Source organism: Nannobrachium achirus (assembly GCF_963921795.1).
Source record: "Nannobrachium achirus genome assembly, chromosome: 1".
Taxonomy (NCBI): Eukaryota; Metazoa; Chordata; class Actinopteri; order Myctophiformes; family Myctophidae; genus Nannobrachium; species Nannobrachium achirus.
The window spans coordinates 3,424,063-3,438,222 of NC_137810.1; the positions used below are offsets into that span (position 1 = coordinate 3,424,063).

At 38.4% G+C, this 14,160-nt stretch overlaps 1 protein-coding gene across 1 annotated transcript; it reads right to left on the minus strand.

The window, feature by feature from the left end:
• Positions 1 to 536: 536 nt before the first annotated feature.
• On the minus strand, positions 537 to 10,470 carry LOC308305736 (formyl peptide receptor-related sequence 4-like; the record flags this gene model as incomplete). The annotated part of the gene is made up of 2 exons (XM_080750586.1): positions 537 to 703; positions 9,486 to 10,470. 2 exons carry the CDS (start codon positions 10,468 to 10,470, stop codon positions 537 to 539), a joined length of 1,152 nt encoding a protein of 383 aa, XP_080606712.1.
• Positions 10,471 to 14,160: the final 3,690 nt, after the last annotated feature.

The following is a 14,160-nucleotide window of genomic DNA, read 5'->3' on the forward strand; positions in this document are numbered from 1 at the left end:
TAACGTGCAGGTTTCTCTGGTATTCTTGGGCAGATGGCAGCTGTGACAGTATGACCACCTACTGTCACTGTTTTGCCCATTGCCTGTTTATCAAGGGTGCACACTTGATGGGCAGGAAACATGGACAAACAACAAGCTGCAAGATTTCATTCAACAACGTTCAACAAAACTCAAACAAACCACAAACATCTCTCACCATGGCTCTCTAATGGATCCTAAAAGAGTCAGGGTGGGGTTACAGTTCTTAAATAGGTGTCAGAGGCACACCTGGGCCTAAGTGGCCAAATTGGGCCAAACCATTACGTAGTCTGAATAGGAGTGTTGTGTCGACTCTATGGACCTTAAATGTAGGCTTTTGTCATTAATGAGGGACATCTACATTTATAGAGAAGTAGCAGATCTGTATTATTATCACTTGATGTATTTTGTAAGAGTTTCTATTTTGTTAAGACAGTATTACTGTAGGTTCACCACCTTGAATGATTTGGTCCCTCTAGTGGGAGGGGCCACGTGGCTATAAAGGTGTGAGCTGGCCGTTATCTGACAGTCTTGCTGGGGTACTGTAGAGTGAGGTGCTCAGGAGCTGTCATGCTGGGGTACTGTGCAGTCTTGCTGGGGTACTGTAGAGTGAGGTGCTCAGGAGCTGTCATGCTGGGGTACTGTGCAGTCTTGCTGGGGTACTGTAGAGTGAGGTGCTCAGGAGCTGTCATGAAATTAAAGTTGAATTATCTTGTAATATTTATAATTTAAGTTAAACCATGGTTAGATTGCAATAATAGGCCTATTGTGTTAAAGTTATGGTACATTTATTTAGTTGAGTAGTTAAGTGTCATTATTTTGAGTATTTAAGTATTTGGGTATTAAGTATTTCATTATTTGACTTATTTGACTAGTATTTTGAGTTATTTGATTATTTTGCTCTTTGAGGTATTTGGTTTTGAATATGTTTTTATTTTCCTACACATCCAGATCTGGTCTCCTCTGTATTTTGATGCCTTATACTTTTCACCTTTGGGAAAATAAACCTTGTTAAAACTTGCCAAAACTGTGTGCTTGCCATCTGATGTTTATGTCTGGGTCACAAAGTACCCGTACCCGTGGCAGGGGCATTACAGCAGCTTTCTTGCTATATCTGGTGTGTTTACAACTATAGTATGTACATTATGTAATGTTCATCAACATGCACTTTCCCATCCAAATAAACATATCATTAAATAAAACATGATTTTTCCAAAAATAAATAAATAAATAAAGAGTAAAAAGTATATAAACAGTGTGCGGATGTCTTTATTTATTTTAGTATTCTTTCAGGCCTTTGCACTCATAATGTATATTCAATTTGTTTTAGCTCTTTTATCCTCATTTCCATCTGCGTTGAAAAACAAAGATTCCTAAAAAAAAGAAAAACGTTTTTCACAAGAATCCCTGAAAGAGGAAAAACTGATATTATTTAAACTCATTTAGATTGATTGATTACTTTAATGGCAGTTGGCATGGGAACAAGCTCAAGACAGTGGAGTTCAGATTAAAGGTCAACTAATGTGTGATCCAAACCCCAGAAAGCACCTTGGCTTGTTTACATGGGAGACAGTGAGTGATGTGACGTCCAAGCTGCTGGGAATCAGCGTGGGAAAATCCCAGTTGGGCGGTGTCCCAGTTGGGAGGTGTCCCAGTTGGGAGGTGTCCCAGTTGGGCGGTGGCCGAGTTGGGTGGCGGACGGCGGTGTAGCGTTAGGCGGCAAGCGTACAGCTATGAGACCCCATTGATTTCTCGCCAAAAATTTGATGAGCAATACAATGGTTATATGTCACAGTTATTGTCCACGACATTGCAAGCGGCGCGAGTGCCCGCGAAGAGCGGGCCAGGGCCGGCCGCGCGAGTTACGAAGCCGTGGTGAATGCAATCGTTATATTTATGCCCATGGGCAAGCGCACGATAAACGCATGAATGGGATGAAGAGCGCTTGCTTTACAGTCTGTTGGAAAGGCTCCCCGACCGCCTTATCACTTCACTGCCCAACTGGGACACCACCCAACTGGGACTAGCCCATCAGCCTCAGAAAAAAGGATCTTGGCTGGAAAAGACAGAAAAACACCAGGAGGTCAAACTCAGGTCAGGGCAAGAGCAACGTTTACTTCAAGAAAGGGAAGTGCAGTAAGAGCTTCAAGTGAACCATGAAATGTGTGGAAATAAGAAGAAAAAAAGTCCCCCCTTTTTATGTGTGTTGAAGACTTTATTGTCAGTTTGCATAGGAAAACCCTTATGTGTGTTGAAGACTTTATTGTCAGTTTGCATAGGAAAACCCTTATGTGTGTTGAAGACTTTATTGTCAGTTTGCATAGGAAAACCCTTATGTGTGTTGAAGACTTTATTGTCAGTTTGCATAGGAAAACCCTTATGTGTGTTGAAGACTTTATTGTCAGTTTGCATAGGAAAAGGTAGTTTCATGATGGCACAGTTCACAAGGTCAACTAAAAGGATACAAAGGATACACCCAAAAAAAGCTTATGGCTTGTTTCAATCGAGATCATTTTTAACTTGTATAACTCCTATGACAGACAGACAGAACACAGTACTATGATTGCGACCGTAGGTCGCATTTACTACAGAAACCTCCACCGGCTGTCTGTCTGTCTGTCTGTCTGTCTGTCTGTCTGTCTCTCCGTCACACGTCACACGTCACACTTTTGCCCTGCTCATATCTCCACAACCATTGCCCCCATCCATGCCAAATTTTTCACACACACTCCTTACCTGCCAAACTACAACCTCCAAGGACCCCCGGAGCTTCAGGGACCCCCAGGTCCCTGGGGGACCCCCAGGTGTAAAAAAATGACCAAATGTGCAAAAATGACCAAATGACCACCCCAACGGGGCTGCTCACGGGGAATTCCTGGGGACCACCCACTCCTGGTGCTCCAGAACGGCTGCAAAAGTGGTGGCGCCCCCAGTGGAGGACCCCCTCCACTGCAGCTCACATAAAATGCCGTAACTCGGGCTAGGATAGTCCGGGAGAGCCGGGGCCGGTACCTATTCGTCCGCCAAGGCAACGCGGAGACCCCACCCCTCATTTCTCACATGGCCCTCTTCTAGCGCCACATTCAGGCCGATTTTTAAAACACATTTTTGGCCACTGCTCCTACAGTTTTTGCCCTCAAATCACGCAAATCGCTACACAGTATGTCTACACTCATCCCATCAACATCAATCTGTCCCATATAGCGCCACCTTCAGGCCGATTTTTAAAAACACATTTTTGGACACTGCTCCTACAGATTTTGCCCTAAAATCACGAAAATCACTACACAGCATGTCTACACTCATGTCATCAACATGGATCAGGAAGATTTTGGAAAAACACATTTTTGCCCTATTTGTGGAGATAAGATCTCCCGATTAGGGAGTCTTACTGGTAGATACTGTATATAACTCAGTATCAGTATAACTCAGTAACTCAGTATATATGATAGATATAGTAATGACAGACAGAACACAGTACTATGATAGATATTTAACTCATATAACATTGAATGACAGACAGATAGAACACAGTACTATGATAGATATTTAACTCATATAACATTGAATGACAGACAGATAGAACACAGTACTATGATAGATACTGTATATAACTCATATAACATTGAATGACAGACAGAACACAGTACTATGATAGATATTTAACTCATATAACATTGAATGACAGACACATAACACAGTACTATGATAGATATTTAACTCATACAACATTGAATGACAGACAGATAGAACACAGTACTATGATAGATATTTAACTCATATAACATTGAATGACAGACAGATAGAACACAGTACTATGATAGATACTGTATATAACTCATATAACATTGAATGACAGACAGAACACAGTACTATGATAGATATTTAACTCATATAACATTGAATGACAGACAGAACACAGTACTATGATAGATATTTAACTCATATAACATTGAATGACAGACAGAACACAGTACTATGATAGATATTTAACTCATATAACATTGAATTGAATTGAGTGTGTGTTCAGTAACAGTGTTAAACAGCTCTATATTGTGACAGTAATCATTGCTATAGAGTGTTTGTTCAGTAACAGTGTTAAATAGCTCTATATTGTGACAGTAATCATTGCTATAGAGTGTTTGTTCAGTAACAGTGTTAAATAGCTCTATATTGTGACAGCAATCATCGCTATAGAGTGTTTGTTCAGTAACAGTGTTAAATAGCTCTATATTGTGACAGTAATCATTGCTATAGAGTGTTTGTTCAGTAACAGTGTTAAATAGCTCTATACTGTGACAGTAATCATTGCTCTAGAGTGTTTGTTCAGTAACAGTGTTAAATAGCTCTATATTGTGACAGTAATCATTGCTATAGTATAGAGTGTTTGTTCAGTAACAGTGTTAAATAGCTCTATATTGTGACAGTAATCATCGCTATAGAGTGTTTGTTCAGTAACAGTGTTAAATAGCTCTATATTGTGACAGTAATCATTGCTATAGAGTGTTTGTTCAGTAACAGTGTTAAATAGCTCTATATTGTGACAGTAATCATTGCTATAGAGTGTTTGTTCAGTAACAGTGTTAAACAGCTCTATATTGTGACAGTACTCATTGCTATAGAGTGTTTGTTCAGTAACAGTGTTAAATAGCTCTATATTGTGACAGTAATCATTGCTATAGAGTGTTTGTTCAGTAACAGTGTTAAATAGCTCTATATTGTGACAGTAATCATTGCTATAGAGTGTTTGTTCAGTAACAGTGTTAAATAGCTCTATACTGTGACAGTAATCATTGCTCTAGAGTGTTTGTTCAGTAACAGTGTTAAATAGCTCTATATTGTGACAGTAATCATTGCTATAGTATAGAGTGTTTGTTCAGTAACAGTGTTAAATAGCTCTATATTGTGACGGTAATCATCGCTATAGAGTGTTTGTTCAGTAACAGTGTTAAATAGCTCTATATTGTGACAGTAATCATTGCTATAGAGTGTTTGTTCAGTAACAGTGTTAAATAGCTCTATATTGTGACAGTAATCATTGCTATAGAGTGTTTGTTCAGTAACAGTGTTAAACAGCTCTATATTGTGACAGTAATCATTGCTATAGAGTGTTTGTTCAGTAACAGTGTTAAATAGCTCTATATTGTGATAGTAATCATTGCTATAGTGTGTTTGTTCAGTAACATTGTTAAATAGCTCTATATTGTGACAGTAATCATTGCTATAGAGTGTTTGTTCAGTAACAGTGTTAAATAGCTCTATATTGTGACAGTAATCATTGCTATAGAGTGTTTGTTCAGTAACAGTGTTAAATAGTTCTATATTGTGACAGTAATCATTGCTATAGAGTGTTTGTTCAGTAACAGTGTTAAATAGTTCTATATTGTGACAGTAATCATTGCTATAGAGTGTTTGTTCAGTAACAGTGTTAAATAGTTCTATATTGTGACAGTAATCATTGCTATAGTATAGAGTGTTTGTTCAGTAACAGTGTTAAATAGTTCTATATTGTGACAGTAATCATCGCTATAGAGTGTTTGTTCAGTAACAGTGTTAAATAGCTCTATATTGTGACAGTAATCATTGCTATAGAGTGTTTGTTCAGTAACAGTGTTAAACAGCTCTATATTGTGACAGTACTCATTGCTATAGAGTGTTTGTTCAGTAACAGTGTTAAATAGCTCTATATTGTGACAGTAATCATTGCTATAGAGTGAGTATAGAGTGTTTGTTCAGTAACAGTGTTAAATAGCTCTATATTGTGACGGTAATCATCGCTATAGAGTGTTTGTTCAGTAACAGTGTTAAATAGCTCTATATTGTGACAGTAATCATCGCTATAGAGTGTTTGTTCAGTAACAGTGTTAAATAGCTCTATATTGTGACAGTAATCATTGCTATAGAGTGTTTGTTCAGTAACAGTGTTAAACAGCTCTATATTGTGACAGTAATCATTGCTATAGAGTGTTTGTTCAGTAACAGTGTTAAATAGCTCTATATTGTGACAGTAATCATTGCTATAGAGTGTTTGTTCAGTAACAGTGTTAAATAGCTCTATATTGTGACAGTAATCATTGCTATAGAGTGTTTGTTCAGTAACAGTGTTAAATAGTTCTATATTGTGACAGTAATCATTGCTATAGAGTGTTTGTTCAGTAACAGTGTTAAATAGTTCTATATTGTGACAGTAATCATTGCTATAGAGTGTTTGTTCAGTAACAGTGTTAAATAGCTCTATATTGTGACAGTAATCATTGCTATAGAGTGTTTGTTCAGTAACAGTGTTAAATAGCTCTATATTGTGACAGTAATCATTGCTATAGAGTGTTTGTTCAGTAACAGTGTTAAATAGCTCTATATTGTGACAGTAATCATTGCTATAGAGTGTTTGTTCAGTAACAGTGTTAAATAGCTCTATATTGTGACAGTAATCATTGCTATAGAGTGTTTGTTCAGTAACAGTGTTAAATAGCTCTATATTGTGACAGTAATCATTGCTATAGAGTGTTCAGTAACAGTGTTAAATAGCTCTATATTGTGACAGTAATCATTGCTATAGAGTGTTTGTTCAGTAACAGTGTTAAATAGCTCTATATTGTGACAGTAATCATTGCTATAGAGTGTTTGTTCAGTAAAAGTGTTAAATAGCTCTATATTGTGACAGTAATCATTGCTATAGAGTGTTTGTTCAGTAACAGTGTTAAATAGCTCTATATTGTGACAGTAATCATTGCTATAGAGTGTTTGTTCAGTAACAGTGTTAAATAGCTCTATATTGTGACAGTAATCATTGCTATAGGGTGTTTGTTCAGTAACAGTGTTAAACAGCTCTATATTGTGACAGTAATCATTGCTATAGAGTGTTTGTTCAGTAACAGTGTTAAACAGCTCTATATTGTGACAGTAATCATTGCTATAGAGTGTTTGTTCAGTAACATTGTTAAATAGCTCTATATTGTGACAGTAATCATTGCTATAGAGTGTTTGTTCAGTAACAGTGTTAAATAGCTCTATATTGTGACAGTAATCATTGCTATAGAGTGTTTGTTCAGTAACAGTGTTAAATAGCTCTATATTGTGACAGTAATCATTGCTATAGTATAGAGTGTTTGTTCAGTAACAGTGTTAAATAGCTCTATATTGTGACGGTAATCATCGCTATAGATTGTTTGTTCAGTAACAGTGTTAAATAGTTCTATATTGTGACAGTAATCATTGCTATAGAGTGTTTGTTCAGTAACAGTGTTAAATAGTTCTATATTGTGACAGTAATCATTGCTATAGAGTGTTTGTTCAGTAACAGTGTTAAATAGTTCTATATTGTGACAGTAATCATTGCTATAGAGTGTTTGTTCAGTAACAGTGTTAAATAGCTCTATATTGTGACAGTAATCATTGCTATAGAGTGTTTGTTCAGTAACAGTGTTAAATAGCTCTATATTGTGACAGTAATCATTGCTATAGAGTGTTTGTTCAGTAACAGTGTTAAATAGCTCTATATTGTGACAGTAATCATTGCTATAGAGTGTTTGTTCAGTAACAGTGTTAAATAGCTCTATATTGTGACAGTAATCATTGCTATAGAGTGTTTGTTCAGTAACAGTGTTAAATAGCTCTATATTGTGACAGTAATCATTGCTATAGAGTGTTCAGTAACAGTGTTAAATAGCTCTATATTGTGACAGTAATCATTGCTATAGAGTGTTTGTTCAGTAACAGTGTTAAATAGCTATATATTGTGACAGTAATCATTGCTATAGAGTGTTTGTTCAGTAAAAGTGTTAAATAGCTCTATATTGTGACAGTAATCATTGCTATAGAGTGTTTGTTCAGTAACAGTGTTAAATAGCTCTATATTGTGACAGTAATCATTGCTATAGAGTGTTTGTTCAGTAACAGTGTTAAATAGCTCTATATTGTGACAGTAATAATTGCTATAGAGTGTTTGTTCAGTAACAGTGTTAAATAGCTCTATATTGTGACAGTAATCATTGCTATAGAGTGTTTGTTCAGTAACAGTGTTAAATAGCTCTATATTGTGACAGTAATCATTGCTATAGAGTGTTTGTTCAGTAACAGTGTTAAATAGCTCTATATTGTGACAGTAATCATTGCTATAGAGTGTTTGTTCAGTAACAGTGTTAAATAGCTCTATATTGTGACAGTAATCATTGCTATAGAGTGTTCAGTAACAGTGTTAAATAGCTCTATATTGTGACAGTAATCATTGCTATAGAGTGTTTGTTCAGTAACAGTGTTAAATAGCTCTATATTGTGACAGTAATCATTGCTATAGAGTGTTTGTTCAGTAAAAGTGTTAAATAGCTCTATATTGTGACAGTAATCATTGCTATAGAGTGTTTGTTCAGTAACAGTGTTAAATAGCTCTATATTGTGACAGTAATCATTGCTATAGAGTGTTTGTTCAGTAACAGTGTTAAATAGCTCTATATTGTGACAGTAATCATTGCTATAGAGTGTTTGTTCAGTAACAGTGTTAAATAGCTCTATATTGTGACAGTAATCATTGCTATAGAGTGTGTGTTCAGTAACAGTGTTAAATAGCTCTATATTGTGACAGTAATCATTGCTATAGAGCAGGGGTGTCCAACTTTTTTTCAAAGTGGGCCACATTAGAAAATGTTAAATCACCCAAGGGCCGACTAAAGTACATCTCCTGACATAATGTGCTTCGGTCGGACCATAACAAAGTCACATATCTATAAATCACATTTAAACACTTTTATTTAACTGCCAACATCAATATTTAATATCAATGGTCTTTTGTCAGGTGTTTGCTAGCTAGGTAAAAAATACAATAAAATAGCCTTTCTCCGACCCCTTCAGAATGATTCAACAGGCAACAAGGAATCCTGATAAATTATACTCTGGGGAAATATTCTTGTTGTTGACGGTGCTAGCAGGCCTTTTATAAAACTGGCTATAGAACACTATAAAAATAATAAGGAGATACTTTAATAATGATTTAGTATCTCATATGAGATGCTAAGTCATAATTAGGGATGCGGTATCGGTACTCGCAGTATCGGTACTCGCCCCGACACCAGCCTATTTTGCTGTACTCGTACTCGTCCGATATTGCTCACGGCAGCGCCCGATACCATTTTGTCTCATAAATATGTTGGTAACAACATATCAAAAGTCCTAAGACAGTTTTGTGTGTGTTAGTTCAACTAATGAACAGTGTTGTCACCTTCTCTCACTCTAGGCATGACAACATAATTATTTAAAGAATTTTATTTGGGAGCCCCACACACTATTTAAGCACTTGTACAGAAACTTAACTTACCGTATTGGTATTCGGTATCGGCAAGTACTCAAATTAAGTACTCGTACTTGTACTTGGTCAGCAAAAAAGTGGTATCGGGACATCCCTAGTCATAATACTTAGTCATTACTTTGAGAAAGTATCTCATTATCATGTCTAATGGGAGCTTCCTCCGCACCGGTGGAGACGCTCTCTTTATTCTCTTCATTGACAGCGTTTTCAATCCTTGAAAACAAAGAGCTCAGCAGTTTCTGCTTGACGTCTTTGCCCAGGAACGCGTAGAGGAAGGGGTTCACACAGCTGCTCACGCTTATAAGAACCACTGATGTCTGAATTCCAATTGCAATGGTTGTGCTTGAGTGGTTGTTAATATCCGCTAAAAGGACGGCGTGGAAGGGGAGCCAGCAGAGGACGAACGTGGTGATGACGGCGGTCATGACCTTGAGGAGCCGGGCGGAGGCGGACCTGGTCGTCCTGTTGCTCCGCAGCCTTGCGACGATGACAGAATAACACACCGTGATGACCAGCAGGGGGAGCACGAAGCCTAGGACCAAACGGAAGATGGGGAGACCTGTAAAGCTTCCGGGTAGCTGATCATGATCATTGTAGCATATAGTAACACTGTAGCCCTGATCGTCTGTTGTAGTACGACGTAACACTAATGAGGGAATGCTCACTACCGCGGCGAAGAACCAAGCGACGACCACCGCAAGCCCCGCCCTTCTCAGCGTACGATTGTTTCGGGCCCAGATCGGGAACGTGACGCCCACACAGCGGTCGACGCTTATGAGAACCATCAGGAAAATGCTACTGAACATGTTGAGGAACAAGAAGAAGGAGCTGAACTTGCACATGAAACGTCCAAATATCCAGGACCTCGTGGCCATCATGTAGATGTTGAAAGGCTGGATGGCGCAGTAGAGGAGGTCGGACACGGCCAGGCTGAGGTACCAGGTGGTCGTCACCGTCTTCTTCTTCTTCATCTTGAAGCCGATCACCCAGACGACCAGGCTGTTTCCCACAACCCCCAGCAGGAAGATGATCACATTTATCACGACCATGGTGACGCACCCTGGTTGGTCAACGCACCGTGGTGGGGGTTTGACATAGGCATCATAGTAATCTGCAGTGGTAGGAGGCGAAGATGAGTTCACGGATGTCATGGCGCAGTACTCCTTCCTATACAGTGGAAAAGGAAATGCACATTGATATGATCGGAGGTTCATTTGTGTTCATTTACCACAAACACTATGCATTTGTATCGGCTGTGCATTTCGGGCTGCAGAAAGAAGGCTCTTTAGCCTACAGTTTTACACAGTCAGAATGAAACCACTAAAAGGATGCCCAAAATTACGCAAGGGCTCACTGTAAACTTGTGGATAAGGAACATGTACTGTAGTACACCACATAGCGTGACTGAGTGTGACACAGGGGCAGTCATTTCGGAAGCCACTACTTTAGACCACAGCTGAAATTATTATTATTATTATTATTTTCACTAAAATGTGATAAAGCCACAAAAGCATTTCATAAATATCAGGCTATATACATTTCACTTAAACGCCAGAGCTTAACTCTGCATGTAAATAAGACTTTTTTTTAATTAATGTGAGAGATCATGCAGGTCATTGCAGGTTAGAAATGTATTTAGAACTTGAATATCTCAAAAGTAGTATTTCAGCATGGCATCATTCTATAAGCCATATCTTCAAAACTGTTGGGTCAATCTCCACAACCAATATATCATTTTGTAGCTATGATCCCCAGCTTTCAAATGAAATGAAAAAATGAAAATGAAAAAAAGTTCAATGACTAGCCGTCAGCCGTGCTGAGATATTATATTTTTACAGTTTCCAGGGCATGTACTTACAGGCAGTTGTGTAAAGTAACTAATTATATTTACTTAAGTACTGTAGCCTACTTAAGTACAATTTTGAGGTATTTTACTTTACTTGAGTATTTCCAATTTCCAATACTTTTACTTCTACTCCACTACATCTCGGATCCAAATATTGTACGTTTACTCCAGTACAATTAGTTGAACACTTTAGTTACTAGTTACTTTGCAGATATACAATTACAATATTACTAGAAGCTCGGCGGCCCAGCGTCTAGTCGGCAACCTGGCCAACTCGGGAACGATGTAAATAGGGAATGAATGCCCCACCCTTTAATGCAAACCCCATTATACCTGTTGTCATACAACCTGTTTTGACCATCTGTTTGCCTGTGTCCATTTATGCCAATATATGGAGATCTCTGTATCTCTATCTGTCTGTCTGCGTCCCTTTTATGCCCATATATGGAGATCTCCGCTCTTTGGACAGCCAAGCGTCTAGTCGGGTGCCGGCCTACTCGGGAACGATGTAAATAGGGAATGAATGCCCCACCCTTTAATGCAAACCCCATTATAACTTTTGTCATAGGACCCGTTTTGACCATCTGTTTGCGTGTGTCCATTTATGCCCATATATGGAGATATCTCGAGATACACGGATTACAGACACACAGACACGCAGACAGAGATTTTTCGCATTTATAGATAGATAAAACATACATGAACCACTTTAGCCCTGTTTTATGCCTAGCCTATTTGAAAATAGACAATCTACAAGCGTGTTGTGAGCTTGTAGATCGGGCCATTAAGTATAAAATGTGAGTACCTTTTCCACCACCGCTCAGTGCTTACAGGAGAAAATGCATGTTGCATATTTTAATGGATATTTCACTCCCCTCGCAGGTCCAAATGGGTCGTAATGGGTAAATATCCCCTTTATTTTTTCATTTTTTTAATCTCCCTCAAAAGAAAAGATTTTCATGGATTAAAACAAATCCAGACATTTATCTATATGATTTAATAAATACCAAAAATCCAAGAAAATCCATATATTGTGATTATTTAAGAAGTAACGAAATAGCAGATTTACAAGCCGCGTTTGAGCTTGTAGATCTGCTATGTTCACTATAGTTTGGGGTCATGGGCAAACATCTGATTCCTCTTTTGGGTCTCAAGATAAAGGGTTTTGGGAACCACAGGTCTAAGGAATAATATAACGTCTTATTTCAGTGATTCTAGTGAATAGTGATTATTTTTAAAACTTTTTTGAAACAGTTAAAACAGAGAAGGATAAACAATTTAATGAGGAGAAATAAGTTCACTCACCTCACACTAGAAGACCTGTTGAAGACAGAGTGGGTCTATGGTAGCTGTGAAGACAGCAGTATAGGTCTATGGTAGCTGTGAAGACAGAGTGGGTCTATGGTAGCTGTGAAGACAGCAGTATAGGTCTATGGTAGCTGTGAAGACAGAGTGGGTCTATGGTAGCTGTGAAGACAGCAGTATAGGTCTATGGTAGCTGTGAAGACAGAGTGGGTCTATGGTAGCTGTGAAGACAGCAGTATAGGTCTATGGTAGCTGTGAAGACAGCAGTATAGGTCTATGGTAGCTGTGAAGACAGAGTGGGTCTATGGTAGCTGTGAAGACAGCAGTATAGGTCTATGGTAGCTGTGAAGACAGAGTGGGTCTATGGTGTGAAGACAGAGGCAGGCAGAGTTGAACTGGACATCAGAAGTGACTTACAGTATCTTTTCTACTTCTCCAGTCCAGTGGGGGGCAGGGTAATAAGGGGAGGGCTCTCTGTTAAAGGAGCACTTCACTCATTCTCAACCTTTATTTTCCACATACTGTAGCCTACCAGTGATCGTTCAACCCAGATTCTGCACAAACACAGGGTTAAAACTCGTTCTACTGCCATGCCACCACAACGTGCCCACACTGGTGTAAAGTAGCTAAGTACATTTACTTACGTAATGTACTTAAGTACAATTTTGAGGTATTTGTACTACTACTACTTTTACAACTCCACTACATCTCGGATACAAATATGGTACTTTTACTCCACTACATTTATTTGAAAACTTTAGTTACGTTGCAGATTTAAATGAGTATATCATAAAACACACATTAATCCACTTTATCCCTATTTTATACCTTAGGCTTAGGCTATTTGAAAATAGCTGATCTACAAGCTCACAACGCATTGCAATGCATGGTGACATGTGGCTGCAGCCAGAGTATTTCTATATTGCAGTATTGATACTTTGACTCAGGGATAAATGTGAGTACTTTTTTCCACCTCTGGTGCCCACTGAGCATTTATTTTTATTTTTTTGTCTAGAAATCTAAACGGTCCCTAAATGACTATAGGCTGGAATCGGTCTATAACTGGTGTAGATGTGAAGGTTTTGACACCTAATGCTATTCACTCTGGTGTAGACTATCATTATTTCACTATGATGGTGAGATATAATCATTGCTAAACATAGCCTACAGTTATCATCCTAAAACCAATAAGACTCGAGATAAGCGACCGTCAGGTCGCATACACAAACTTTAGAAGGCAATGGTAGCCAATGAGGAGGGAATATGGGAAATGGAACAGATCCATGTTGATGACATGACTTTGGAGATGCTGTGTAGCGTGGGCAAAATACGGTATGTAGGCGCTAGAAGATGGCCCTCTTCTAGCGAGGCATGTGAGGCATGAGGGATGGAGGTTTTGTGGTTTGGCAGGCAAGGAGTTTGTGTGCAAAGTTTGGCATGGATAGGGGGAAAAGTGTGACTTGATGTGACGCAACGCGACGCAAATGTACCCAGGTCTAAACTTATATAGCATGCATGTTGGTGATATCCCAATGTATAAAACTATGTGAATCATTTAGCTAAAGATGAGCCTTAAGCATTAAGCTAGCCAGGTTTTGTCAAAATGGTGGCCGTGGGGCAAGATGAACCAAATGCCTTGGGGTAAATTGAACAATGTGAAACACCATTCATATTTTTTTTATTAGGTCTT